The sequence below is a fragment of the Ochotona curzoniae genome, unplaced genomic scaffold, assembly GCF_017591425.1.
Source record: "Ochotona curzoniae isolate NIBS_2020 unplaced genomic scaffold, NIBS_Ocur_1.0 contig_2692, whole genome shotgun sequence".
NCBI classification, from domain to species: domain Eukaryota; kingdom Metazoa; phylum Chordata; class Mammalia; order Lagomorpha; family Ochotonidae; genus Ochotona; species Ochotona curzoniae.
Genome location: NW_024465556.1, coordinates 3,464,111 through 3,479,562, shown reverse-complemented (window position 1 = coordinate 3,479,562; position 15,452 = coordinate 3,464,111). Strand labels below are relative to the sequence as shown.

At 36.2% G+C, this 15,452-nt stretch overlaps 1 protein-coding gene across 3 annotated transcripts in view; it reads right to left on the bottom strand.

Moving 5' to 3' along the window:
* PRKG1 (protein kinase cGMP-dependent 1) overlaps positions 1–15,452 on the bottom strand; it is a 1,092,100-nt gene that overhangs the window by 146,438 nt on the left and 930,210 nt on the right. For all 3 annotated transcript variants that reach the window (XM_040975781.1, XM_040975780.1, XM_040975782.1), the window contains one exon: positions 14,192–14,286. In XM_040975781.1, coding sequence (XP_040831715.1) covers positions 14,192–14,286 — 95 coding nt within the window. The remainder of the gene's footprint in view (positions 1–14,191; positions 14,287–15,452) is intronic.

Below are 15,452 nucleotides of genomic sequence, written 5' to 3'. Positions count from 1 at the left end.
GACGGTGTTGGAGTCTGTACTAGCAAACTCCTACAAGAATCAGGTCTGGGATCATCTCAGATGAAGTTTCTTTGGCGATCCCTCCAACTGAACTGTTGATCTTAGAACCCCAACCATGAAGAGACTGTCAGCCAGTGGACTCTGAATAGGTTTAATTGTGATTGCAACTGTGAGATTGGCAGCAATCCAGAACGGTTGAACTATCAAAACTGTCTGAGCAGGACCCTCAGAGCACGCCTCCCATTAGGGATCTGGGGTGGGTGGGGCTTTTCCCTTTGTTTCTCCCCTGACCCCAGATATAGGGAAAAATGATAATATTAGTGTAGAGACAATGGTATTACCCATTTTCACCCCGTAGCCCTTGACCCTTCGTACCATAATCAACTAAGTAAGATTATTAAAAATTAAAAAAAACAGTATTTTATCGAGAAACGGAATGAGACAAAAATGAAAAACAGGTGTACTTAAACATTTGTGCAACTCTCATGTTAATTCATAATTATTTCAAAATAAAATTGAAGCCATCATGACAATATAATTGAAAGTGGTAGGTATTTCAAAGTTGAGTAAGTAGAATCCATTCTTTCTATTACAAATGAATGAAGACAAGTAATAAAATTTGGAGCTCTAAAATTCTCATCTCATCTGCCTTGAAAGCTTCTTAGTTGAAAAGACATCACTTTCATTGTGCTGTGTAAATGAAATGTATTTTATCAAATATTACCATCAGAAAAATTACTGCTCCTTTTAAAATGCCACAGCCTATTAAGCACTTTAAATGTACCACTAGTCATCTTCTAACCAATTCCACATCTAGTTAGGCTCTTTTATTGAGCCAATACGAAAATGAGCCACTTTTTCTTATACACATTACCCCCAATCTTTACAATCTTTTGAAAAGGTTCTTTGTAGGCCACTAAATTCAAATAGTATTTCATTACTATGTATTCATGTACACTTAGATTTGAAATGGTAAAGGTTATTTAAAATCCAGCCCAGAAAGAAGAGAATAAACAGTAAAAATCTTGGTCACAACAGCCACTTCTCTTGCAGCTCCTGTACACACACTTTTTTGGCATCATGATCTTTGTAGCAATATTTACTAACATTGGTAGGCTGGAAAATATTATTTTCACTCAGGTTGAACAGAAAATAAACCCACATCTAATTTACTAGGCAATTTCACATTTATCCTAGGGGTCTTTAGGCCAAATACTCTGAGTAGGTGTGTTCAGTGATTGAAAAAAATAGATTTTTATACTTGCCTCGCATTAATCTTGCACTTGAATCTGTCAGAGAACCACTTTTGTAAAATAACTCAAAGTAGCAATTTTACATGAACAATTTTCTGACTAATCATTCATGTAAAAAGATTTAACAGAAATATTTTAAAAATTCTAACTGTTCTAACCAAGAAAACTTTTGATAGAATATCATGATCTAGGCTTGTTTCAAGTTTTCTGGTTTACATGATTCTGTGTTTGTTGTTTGTTTTGCTTAGTCAACCTTGCAATATATTTCCACAGCATTCATGGATGAAAGTAAACATGAGTTGATGAAATGGGACCTAGTGCGATGATTTTATGACTGAATCATCACCTCGCAAGTGCCACCATCTCATACGGTCTCCAGTTCCTATCCCAGCTATGCCACATCCCATCCAGTTCCCCGCTTATGGCCTGGGAAAGCAAAACAGGATGGTCCAAAGCCTTGAGACCCTGCACTCATGTCAGCGACCTGTAAGAAGTTCCTGGTTCCTAGCTTTGGATCAGCTCAGCTCAGCTCCAGCTGTTGTAGCCAATTTGGGAGTGAATGAGGAGATGAACAATCTTTTGTCTCTCCTCTCCATAAATCTGATCTGCGTTTCCAATAAAAAAAAATAACTCTTTTAAAAGTGATGAAATGATAATTAATTAAATAAGTAGTTGAAGAATAAGCTATTATAACACTATCCTATTCTCAGTGCAATTTTCTAATGCTAAAAATGATACAAAGATACACTGTGGTACTTGACTTAAAAGTTCAAGTTCATGGGGGCCAACACAATAGCTCAACAGACTAATCCTTCTCCTGCTTGGACTGGCATTTATATGGGCACCTGTTTCTGTCCCTGCTATTCTACTTCTGATCCAACTCTGCTTATGATCTGGTAAAGTAGTAGAGGATCACTCAAGTCCACAGACTCCCACATACACATCGGTATCTGGGAAGAGCTCCTGGCTCCCAGCTTTGGAGTGGCTCAGCTCTGGCCATTGCAGCCATTAGGAGAGTGAATAAGCAGATGAAAGATCTTTCTCTGTCTCTCTTTCTTTCTGTAAATCCTCCTTTCCAATAAAAATAAATAAATCTCGTAAAAAAAATGTTCAATTTATGGAAAAGAAACCTTGACCTAACCATATTCATTTTCAAGCATATATAGAACTAGAAAGCAAAACAGAATGAATGAAACTATGCTTGCCATCCAATTTCAGTAATGATTAATTCCTTGCCAATTCTTTCTCATTCATATCCCACACTCCTACAAGATTATGAGACAGCCAATTCAGACTCCACACATTTTATTTGCAAATATTTGGCAGATACTATCCTTCTATTATAAATAGCAAGGGCATGCTTTACAAAATAATCACACCTTTACGACTTCAAAATACTAATGTGTTAATGGGCAGGCAGCATGGTTTTGCAAGTTAAGATTCTGCCTGCAGTGCTGCCATCCCATATAGAGTGCTAATTTGAGACATGGCTACACTACCTCTAAATCAGCTCCATCCCCACTATTGGAGATTCAGAAGAGATTGATTCCTGGCTTTCAGCTTCAGTCTAGCTGAGCTCAGGCTGATGCCATGGAAGGAGTAAACCAGTTAATGGAATAACTGTCCTTCCTCTCTCTATTATAACTGCCTTTCAAAAAAAACTGAAAAAATGTCAAGTACTTTTTATATAAAATCAACATAAACCTACTAAACCTGAAGACTTAAAAAGCATACTGTACATTCCTACTTTGTGTCAGGTAATGTGCTATATAACACCAATGGAAAAATGACCATTGCTCTAAAATTCTTAAGCATTTTTGGCCAAACAGTTGAGCCAGGAGTTGTATGAGAGTAAAAACTATAGCATGCTTGTGGAGAGAAGGTGATCAAACCCACCCTTGGATAATTCATAGGGCAGCGAGAACTTGAATAGGTGTGCCTGTGAGGAGAAACTTACTGCAGTCACCTCCCCAGATTTCTGAGCCAATTTTGTACATCACTTCCAATTTCACATTCAGTACCTATGCATCGGTAGTATGATCATGGTAGTAAGAACTACATCACAGAAATAGGAAATCACCAAACTTCCCCCTGCGATGCAGAAAACTAGTTGGTAAATGTTAGAAGACATAGCATAGCAATGAGTACAGGGAGCGTAACCTTGGTCAAAGCTCAAAGATTAGAGGCTGTTGAACAGTTAATTTATCAACTACATCATATAGATGTGGCAAGATCTTTTCTCAGTACTTGATGCATTTTTCTCTCAAATATCTCATCTCCTTATCTTCTTTAAATCTGGCTAAGTATCACTCTCACTGAGAATTATGCTGATCACCATATTCAAAATTACAGGGGCTGTCACTATGACTTAGCAAGCTAAGCATCTGCCAGTGGAGCTGGCACCCCATATTAATGCCATTTTAAATTCCTGCTATTCCACTTCCATTCTAGCTTCTTGCTAATAGGCTGGAAAAGCAGTAAAATATGACTTATTAGGCCCTTGCACCCATATTAGGGACATGAAAGAAGTTCCGTACTGCAGATTCACCAAGCTCCGGCTTTTGCAGTCATTTGGGAAATGAAACAGTGGATGGAAGAGCTCTCTCTCCCAATTCTGCTTTTCAAATAAACAAAAATGCTTGCAAATTTTTTTTAAATTAAATCACAAAAATGCTTCCAATCCATCAACGATTCACGGTAATTAGCTACCACAATTTCAATGATAATAAAAGTGAAAGGCCAGGGTGTTTAGCAGCCAGTACAAGATAACAGAGCATGCCAGTCAAAAATTCCACATTAAGTACTGAAATTTTAGCAAATACAAATTCTACAGTGAATTTAATTCTAAAGTCACACTAAACATTGTGTTGGATTTTCTGGGAAACAGTATCTAAGACTGTGAGCACTGTGAGCGAGTGCAGTGCTAGAGAGGCTACTTAGAAACAACATCCACCATGGTGAGGAAATAAAGACTGAACCAAATGGGCAAACTATGCTACAGTGACAGCAGAAGCCTTAAACTTATTCTACCAGAAAATAGACCAAGGAACCAAACATTTAGCAGTCACTGTATGCAGGCAAGGAGGATAAGACATTTAGTCCTTTGGTAAAAACAAACAAACAAACAAAAAAAAAAAACCAATTCTTTCACAGAAAGGACTCCATTGTTAACTGAATGTCGACATTGCAAACAACTAGGGAAAGGATTTAGTCTTATTGAAAGATGTGAGAAGCATTTTATACCATCCATGAATTCCCCAAAATAATGCTATTCTGACTATGCTCAAAAATGCTAGAGGCTTTAAGTAAATAGAGCTCATTTTAAAATTCTACACAGAAGCAAATGAAAAAGGAAAATTCAAACCATAATTTATGTATAACATAAAAGATAACTATCAAATAGCAAGTATAAAATAAAATAGATGCAAATAAACTCACCAAGACCCTGAGTTTCTGAACACTTACTTTTGTACTTCTCAGTCAATTTAAGTCTCTTACAACACTATTATATAAATTCTCAATAGACATGCTTCCATTCCATATGTTTTCAAATTGTGTATTTTAAGAGAAAGACTTTTTGATTCTCATTGTCAAGTTCCTGGTATTGAAAATGCAAACAAAATAGCTCAACATACATCCAGGATTCATTTAGAAGAGTACTGGCACCTGTATTCAGTTGGAACTAAAAGTGGAACACAGTCCAGCACATAATGATTGTTTCCTTGGGCTGGAAAACCAGAAAGAAAATATTATGGAAAAAATTGTTTAAATGGAATCATAAGTATGGGTAAGACTTTGTAAGTACATATTGCATGTAACAAGAGATGGAACACAGACAAAAGGAATGCAAAAAACATGATGCAAATCTCAGAAGCGGTTACTACTATAGTCCGTACAACTTGACAGTTCAGGTTTTTAAATTTGAAATAAAAACAAACTTAATTTGAAGCTATATCATAGGTCTTGAACTTCTAAGTAACAAACGTGACATTTAATTTCAGGTCATTGGGTTGCTATCAAATACTTCTAAAAATCAGGAGACATTATCAAAATAACTTCATTTCTATGAGTATCTTATGATAGCCTGTCCTAGAATTTGCAGAACATGAGTTACGATTGCACAGGGATGCAAGCAAGGCATTTATCTAATAACAGCATTTCATCTACCTTAAAAATTTCAGTTCTAGCCACAGAACAATCACATGAATATAAGTGGTCCTAATCCTACTTTCCATTAAACCCTGAGCAGCCACAAAGCTAACTTAGTACTAGCATTTCCTATAGGGTGCATGTAACTACTGTCATCAATTTTACCAGGCAAGAGCCATGGAAGACTTCACTAGGCCAAGAAAGATGGCCTAGAAGAAAGAAGCAGGCTGCCTGTGGGTATATCTCCTTGACTCCAAAAACTCATATTCCCTTAGGAAGCAGTACAGAACAGATCATCACACGCCTAAAGTTCAAGTTCAGGCCAGAATATTGGTATTACTTGTCTTGATCCAGTTTTGTGATCTCTGCATGCTTTGGAATATGCTGAAGGAGAAAACATACCTAATGGTGTGAACCATAGGTAAACAAAAAAATCTGAATTACACCTGGAAAATGAGAGAAAGAGAGAGAGAGAGAGAGAGAGAGAGAGAGAGAGAGAGAGAGAGAGAGAGAAAGAAATGAGTGAATATGGATAGGCACAGGCATGACAGAGAAGGGGATTGCCCAAGTTGCCCTTAACCTTTAAACCTCAGTGACCAAAGAAATGAAGGTGTTCTTCATAGTGGAACTTGTTGAAGAAAAAACAATACATTTAAGACCAAAAAATGCTGGTAAAGGCTGTGTTCCTATGGGATTTTCCTGTAAGTGTATCTAAATCTATTTGTATGGAAGACCCGGAGACTCATGCTACACTTTTTCAGGATTGAAAGCAACAAAACAGTAAATGCAAACTATCTAATTAAACACTCTAAATTTATTTTCCATTCTCACAGGCACATCCACTCTTGCTACTCTAAGTCATTTGGTTGAGTATCACCGGTCAGGGTATTTTGACATTGTTAACAGAAACTGAGATTTATAGTGAAACTCATAATGACTCACTCAGCTTCAACAGAAGGAAAATTATTGAGATACTAGTGGCTAGAAACTAGACACTTAACATGGTCTTCTTTTGGATTAAAATACTAGCTAAGGGCTGAGTGTTCTGCTGCAGTGGATTAAACCACTGCTTGGGATGCCCATATCCCACACTGGAATGTCTAGGACTGAGTTCCCCCTCCACCTACCGCGCTAGTTTCCTGTTAATGCAACTGGAAGCAGTGGATGATGGTGTCAGGACTTGAATTCTGCAACACTGGATGGGTGTCTGACTCCTGCCTTCAGCTAGCTCTTGCTATTCTGTGCATGTGAGGAGTGAATCAAACAACTAATGGAAACTTCTTTTCTTTTCGCTCTCCATTTAAATAAAAACTCATAAATCAACATCAAAACACTAGTTAAAATGGACATTACTAAGCATAAAAGTGGCATCTGGCAGGCTCCAGTGTGTGGTAGCTCGCCCAGTTTCCTCAATAGCAAGATGATGACTACAGATCACCTCACAGTAGCATATGGAATAGCAAATATAGGATGTGAGAAGGATTTGAAAGATCAATAGTTAGTTATGGGAAGCATTATAAAATTGGTCATGTTCCAAATCTCAAATCCTTACTACTCTGAAATATATCTAAAAACATCAAAATGCTCATCATATTTCCACCATGTATATTTTGAAATAACTTACATTTTTTTCAGAAAACTCATAATTTTAAAATTAACTTCAGGTACATGTTTTTACAATTCTTGACTATTTCTGTTTTATAATACACTCAAAGAACTTAGAAAGTAAAAATGTTTATTTCTCCAAGATACCAATCCTTATTTCTAAGGAAAATATGCACATACGGGTGTGGGTGGTTAGAAAAAAAAAACTGCATTCTCCTGTGGAACGTTTGTGGAAAGCCTTCCTTTCAAACCAGCTCATCCCCCATATGGGGAGCAGGTTGGTCGCAAAGATGTTGAGTAGACAGTGAGAAGGACAGCAATCTGGCTAGCTGGCAATTATCACGGTATGATGCTGAAAGCGCCACTAAGTACGGTCAAGAATATTCTATTCTAGAAAACAGAGGGGCACCATTACACCTTATTTGACAATCTCATAATACACGTATACATCTAGGTTGTGATAAGGTTTTAGAAACTATTCTGTAACTGCTTAAACAGAAACGTGGGTGGTGGCAATGGTGCTGAAAGGTTTACTTACTTTACCACGTACAAATAGCAATGTAAACCTGGGGCCAGAGGCCACGTTGACATCACACATGCTTTTACACTTAATGAGACTTTATTATAAAAATCATGACGATAACTTGAGGATAAATGCATTTAGAATTTCAGCATTGGGCAATTGGTTTAATGGCAAAGGCATCAGTCTGTACACCTGCATCTTACAGCCCAGCGCCTTGGCTGTGGTAGCAGCTCTGCTTCAGATTCCAGCTGCCTGCTGGTGTGCGCTCCAGGAGGCAGTGGCTGATGGCTCAAGTAGCTGGGTGCTTGTCACTCACACAACAAAGTCTGACTTGGCAGATAAGGATTTCATCACAGCCCAACTATGGCTACTGTGGGCTTTTTGAGTGTAGCAACAAATGGAGTTCTCTCTCCCTCTCTTTTTTCAAGTTAGAAAGATTTCAATAAAGTAACATTTTATATAAAATAGGAACATACACATGTGTATATACACACACACCCAACCAGCTATATACTTTTCTCCTATGTAAATTAGATCTATTTTGGTATCATAACAAAAAATAATAAAATGAAACCAACCACTGACTGCTCTCTAGGACAGCTCTTCTGCCTCCTGTCACTGTGGCCTACAGAAACAGTATGATGAACTAGAAAAACAAAATTGACAGATCACAGAATCAAAGAGAACTATGTTTGATTCCTATCTTCTTGTAATTAGCATAAAACCTGACTTTGTGTAACTTACCTAACCTCTTGAACTTCAGTTTTCTTTTCAATAGAGAAGGAAAAATAGCAGATGTTATGAGAATTGTGTGGAATCCCTTGTGTGAGAATGTCTTGGAAGGCAAAAAAAATCTGTTTACCTTAAAATATCCCAGTGGCAAACATTTAACAACACATTTTTGCTGAGACTATTAAATAAAAGCATATCAAGCTACACCCTGATTAAATATAAAATTGTATTAAAAAAATATCCCACAATAACATACAGGAATCTCATTTCTTTTTTTAATTAGGAGTACATTAATTATTGCACATTTTCTAAATTAGGATGTGAGAAGCATAGTTGGATGAAATGACTTTATGCATTACAATAAACCCGGATGTAAAATATATTTTCATTTAATTTCTATTATGTTAGTGGGCATTAAAATTGATTTACCTAAAATAAAACCACATTTTAGTGCCATTATGGTTCAGGAAAAGACTAATCAGAGAAGATTTTCATGAGCTCAAAAACACCAACATAATTTTGGTAAAGGTCAGGACACAAAAGAGCAAACATCACAGTAGTGGTATATGGAATAGTAACATTAGCAAATGTTTACTCATTTCAACCTGACAAACTGTTGCTGGCATCCTTTAAGTCTATTCTCCATTTATTATGTTTTTTAAATTAAAGTCCCCAAATTGGTTAGCTCTTAAATCTTGAGCTTAATATTCTCGTTCATTCTTTTTCATGCTTATTGATCATTTATTTGATGTGGAAATTCCAATACTTTTATACCAATTTTCTGTCTTCCAGGCAGGGAATCATAAATTCTACACTGTCACACTGTCTAGGTACTAACAGTGACTGCCAAAGACAAGCTCTTTCAGACCTATCCCTGATTGCATGTTCTGAGTAAATTATTACTTGTTTAAAACTCCATGCCTTTGGAGAAGTGTTACATGCAGTAAGTTAATGGTACTGATGACTATTCTTCAATACATTTGAAATGAGTTCTAGCACTTTTATTAGTGACTAGAGTAAAGCAAGTTGTGCATCTACAGACCCTCTGATAATGCCAAAACAGAACTTCATGCCCTCTAAATGTAGCACCATGAAACCAATGGTGTTAATTAGACCATTACCGGAACGCAGCAGAGGATGGCCGAGTGCCTGGCCTCCTGCACCCACGTGGGAGACTCAGAGGTAGCTCCTGGTTCCCGGTTTTGGGGCTGGGCCATCTCTGGTCATTGTGCTGATTTGGGAATTGATGCAGCAGACAGAATCTATCTCTTTCTCTATTTCTCCCTGTATCTAAGTAAAAGTAAATAAACCTTTAAAAGCATTTTTTAAAAGCTTGCTGGTATTTTCATTGGGATTACACTGAAGGTATAGAGCCATATGGGAGGTTAATATTGAGTGTCATAAATGGAATTTAAATTTTAACTTTTAATTGTCTTTATGTGATTAAATCATGTGTTCCTATAAGCCTATGGACTGATATACTACAAAATGATTCTGAGATTGTGGGAAAAGCTGAAGGACTTGACCATTTCAATACGACTTGCAATATCCTAAAAATAATATTGCAATCTTCCTGAAAGCTTAAAACATGGAACAAGGCTTTATTTCATAGCATATGTTTCCGAAATATCTCTCAGTTCCTCTTGATTGAATGAATCTCATTGAGGAGAGTGCATTATGTGAGACTAACTGTGGTTGAAAATGCTTCTTTCACATAGACACAATCTTAACCAGAACACATGAGTAATGTTACACAAAAGAATCACTATGGCAAAAATATTTACAGACCTTTAAAACACTTTTTTTATAGGCAACGCAAATGATTAATGAAAATGAATCTAGTAAATTAATATCTTTGTTGCCTGAATATGATTTATAACAAGCCATTTTCTTCCATACTGTCACAGAAAAATTAAGAAGCAATCACTTAGACTTGAAAGGAATAAAAATTATGGAGACAAAAACACTGGCTGGGTTTATTAACAAGAAAATTAGCTTCGAATAAAACATTTTTCCATCTATTTGGAAGAGATTTTTCAAATTTGCATTCTTTTTTCTTATCTTGTAGCAACTTGAAGGGAATTATTTGTCTGAATGACAGGTTGGAGAATAACAATGAGGGACTGGATTGTTTTTTTAAGTAGCTCAGTTTTCACCATTGAAAATCATCTTACACTTAAGCAGCAAGGACAAAGAAATGACTTTACAAGAAAGTAATAGATTCTGATATTTCTCTAACAACCCCTGTTGGAACTGGTTGGCCACTGAGAACTAAGACCTCCAAACCTACGAGGCTGGGCACAGAAAGATCATCTAAAGGAGAGTGGCATGAGTATTTCTCAGTGTGGCCTTCACATGAGATTTCTGAAACTGTGAAGACTACGTAATGTAGACTTCAGCCATCTACTTTACCAGTGTCTGAGTGGTATTCCGCACCTGACCCAGCACATGGCTTACAAAGGGACTCTACCAGTGCCCAGGGAATGAAGCCTGATTTCAAACCACCTGTCCTCTGCTAAAGCAGCCTCAACTCCCTCTCTTAACGCCCTCTCTCTTAGGTTTATATTTGAATAAAATTGTCTCTACTTTGGCTGTCCACCTCCACAACTTCTTCGAATCCTAACATAACTAAAACATACAAATATCCAGCCCCCTTTATCAACACTCATTTCTGTAAGTCAGCCCCAAGACTTTTTCTGGAAGTCGACATTTAAAAAAGTCGACATTTAAAAAAAAATCCCTATGCACTTAACATAATAGATAGGAAATCCTTAAGATTTCAAGGGGAAAAAAAAAACCTGTTAGAATTGACAAATGAATTCAGTCAAGTTGCAGAAAACAAAATAAACACCCTATTGATCCACAGTATTTCTCTTCATTACGAATGCACCTTACAAAATAGAAACCAAGAGAATATACTATTAATGACAGTTTTTTTAAAAAAATCAGAATTTCAGGACAAAATTAATCAAGGGGGTGAAAGAATATAAGCTGAAAGCAATAACATATAAATGAAATAGGTAAAATATTACACAAATGGATCAGAAACACTGCTACGAAAATAACCTCACTCCACACAGTAATCTGCAATTTCATTTCTGTTGCTATCAAAGTTCCAATGTCACTTTTCAAATATAAGAAACATTTAAAATCCAAATAGAGCCACAAGAAAACTTTATAAATAGACAAGGCAATCACAAACAGAAAGAACAAAGCTGGAGGCACAGCCATCATACTACCTGTTGCCACACTATATGTGCTATGAATTAAAATGGCATAACATAAAAATGGCTATATTGATTGATCAGGAACAATTCACAGGACCAAGAAATAAACCCACACATCCATAATAAGCTTAATTTTCTCAAAGGTAACAAAACAGTACAGTGAAAAAACGATATTCTCTTCAATAAATCATATAGAGACAACTGTATTATATTCATATGCATAAGACTGAAATTGAACCCTGTCCTATCATAATATGCACAAGCAAATTTACACAGATTAAAGACAAATATAGCATCTGAATCTATAAAAACTACTTTAAAAAATAATGCCAAACTCTATTACATTGGTCTGGCAACCATAGTTTAGATTTGCATCTGAAAGTGAGGACAAGAAAAGTAAATTAGCATAGCAATTATGGAAAACTATATTAGGGTTCCTCAGAAAACTAAAAGCAGCATGCCATATGATCCAGAAATTCTGTTTCTAGGTATTATATGAAAACACTGGAATCAATTCATTAAAAGGTTATCTAAACTTCCATGTTTAATATATCACGTTGCATAATAGCCAGTCAACCTAAGGAATAAACCTCAACGTCCATCAGCAGATGAACTGATACACCAAATAAAGTACAGATACAAAATGGAATGCCACTTAGCCTCAGCAATGGGAAAGGGTAACATGGATGGAATCGGAGAACAGTAAGTGAAATCAGGCAAATACAGAAAGATGATTTTTATAGCAGAAAAATCATTAGAAATAGAACATACACATGAAGTACTGATGATACTGAAAGAATGGCCACAGAAGCCTTTGAGGAAGACAGTGAAATCATCTGGTTGGTTTTATAAAATAGTGTGGATTCACTCTGAAAAGATACCTCACAGTTCCACCCTGCACCTACACTTGACCCTTTTCAGAAATAGTCAACAGATCAAGATAAGATGCTGCCATGCTAAAGTATGTTGGACCCTAAATACAATCACAAATGTCCTTACAAATAAGCAACCAAATCGTTTAAAAAAAATCTTTAATTTAAAAGTTCTGACCAAAAAAAAAGTGAAAATAATATCATGTAGGATTTAAAATTCCAGGGAAAGTATATATCATAAAATTATACAGAATACAGGCGGGAGTAACTATTATATTATTACACAATTATTATATGACTATTACTTACATTATTCAAGTGAAAGAGTATTGATTAGCAATTCAATTAAAATGTACATATAAAATTTTAGATTCACTATTAAAGAGTAGAAAACAGGAATAAAACTTTTGAACAAAGTTGTAATACAGATCAATGAGCATGACAGAGGAAAACAAATGATACTTTGACCCAAAGCAAATAGATTAAGATTTTATATGTATAAAATATTAAATCCAAATAAAACGAGCTTACATGTGCTTAAAATACTGATTTTAACAATAAAGTATAAGCACATAAACAATTTGGATGATTATAAACAATTTAAGAATGCTGATATTGAAAGCAGATAATTGGACCGTTGCAAAAAAAGGCTTTAGTTATATTTACAGTGTCTCCAATAAATAATAATAGTTCCTTCAATGCCACTAGTTAGAAGGAATCCTCAGCACATCATTCCAGCATTCCAAAGTCTGTTCCAGTTATACAGAGGCTAAATTATGGAATCAGAGGCCATCACAGCAGGGACTTAGAGAATACAAATTCAGTTGGCTTAGTTTAGATTCAAAGGAAAAGATGTACAAGAAAGACTAACAGGCCTACTGACAAATGTGTAGTTAATGAGCGATTATCAAAAGCCAATGCTATGTCAAGTATACCAAGTACTGTAACTCTGGTCAAAAAGTAGCATGACATTCTTGAGCAAGAACAGGTAGTGATGATGATGATGATGATGATGATGAAGGTACAGACGTGACAGCAGCTAGCCTTTGGGGGTTTACTCAGCAGAACTGCAGACAGTCACTCAAATGCATTAAAAGCATGCATTTAATTAATGCCACAACAACCCAAAATGTTAAGTATTATCATAATCTCGCATATAGACAAAAGGAAAACCTCTCAGATTGCATAATTAGTTAATGGTAGTCTGTGAATTCCAAGTCAGGAAGCCTGACCTCAGAGCTAGCACTCTTGACTATCTGCTAAGCTGCCTCAAATGGTAGGGGACACAAAGCCAGCTCCGTCTCACGTTTCCCAGGTTCAGTTTGACCCTGAATACTCCATTCCCAAAAGTAGAGTTGCAAATGGACATCTAGCTTAGAGTTTGACATTTCTATGTGACTTAGGGTCAGGCAGAGATCTGAAGACGATGCTACATAAACATACAAATGAATTCACTCATGATTAACTAGACTAACCCTGAAGAGACTGAAGTTAAAATTACAAAGCCGTGTATTTGTTCTAGTAATCCAACAGTCAATTATGAAAAACTAATCAGACCCAAAGCCTAATTACACAGATGACAAGTAAGTCCAGCACAAAAGAAAACTGATTTTCAAGTCTTTGTATTTCCCTACCCCATTTTAGTTCTTAAATTTTGAAAGAAATTTTATTTCTTACTGGCACACACAATGTACGTATTTATTAAGTACCATGTGATTGACATATGAATATATTATGTGATATCCATTCAGGAAAGGGAATATGTACACAGGGGTTCAAAATATAAGATAAGAACTTACACAGCAGTCAAGCCAACACTGTGTAACTTACCCCTGCAAGGCTTTCTCTCCAAACCAATCTCCTTTTCCTAGGGTTCTAAGAAACACAGGGTCTTCACTGGGTGAATCTTCACGGGTCACATTTACCTATAAGAGAAACAATAAAAGCAACAAATCATCGCAACCCGGAATTATATACACTAACTGATAAGGTTAATTACATCTCTTACGTTTATGAATACTTTAAATTAGCTAAAAGAGCCATAATGATATTATAGATTCCCATGGAACCAAAGGATATTAATTATAAATGCTTCATTATCATCTCTATTTTTAAGAACATAGTAGCCTAGTGGCTAAATCCTTGCTTTGCATACATCATGGTCCCATATGGGCAGAGGTTCTAGTCCCAAGTGCTCCACTTCCCATCGGCTCCCTGCTAGTGGTCTGGGAAAGCAGTAGAGGATGGCCAAAAGCCTTGGGATGCAGAACCCATGTGGGAGACCTGGAGGAGTCTCCTGGCTCCTGCCTCCAGACTGGTTCAGCTCCAGCTATTGCGGTCACTTAGGGAGTGAACCAGCAGATGAAAAATCTCTGTCTTCTTTCTCTCTCTGTCTCTCTCTCTTCTCTCTGGGGTCCTGCCTTTCCAGTAACAACAAACAAATACACCTTAAAAAAAAAAAGCACAAAAGGGAATTTGCATTTCACTATTTTCTGTGTTCATATTTGCTGACTTCTATCAAGCAATTTATTACTACATATTTAGGGAACATTCTGACACTTGCTTTTAATATACTTCATGTATATGTAAATACGAGATATGAATAAAGAACAGAAGGTTACTGTTTTAATATTATTCAATTCTATGAGACATAACTTGTTCACTGATTTTTCTGTTTTACAATCTAATTTCATTATATTGATATATTTATAGTCAAGGTATTTCTACTGGTTTTCTCACCAGTTAGTATCTTTCTATACACCTATGAACGTTCTAGCTTTGTTGGGATATCCCTTTCAAAACCTGTATGTTAAAGCCAGTTGCATTTTCATGACACCTTCCTACTGAACTCTACCTGACTATGTTTCAATCAGGAGAATTTCTTCTATAATATGATGTTTGTTTAATCATAATATCATAGTATCCAAACAATGAGGTATTTCTTTGAGATTCTCTACAACAGGCACTCAAGTTGCTGTAAGTGTTTTAAAACAAAGCTTCACTGCTAACAGCCTGTCTCAGCACATAATGGACTTGTGATGTCAGTGACAGTTGACAGAAAGCACATGGTCAGGAGTTTTTTGCTCCTTGA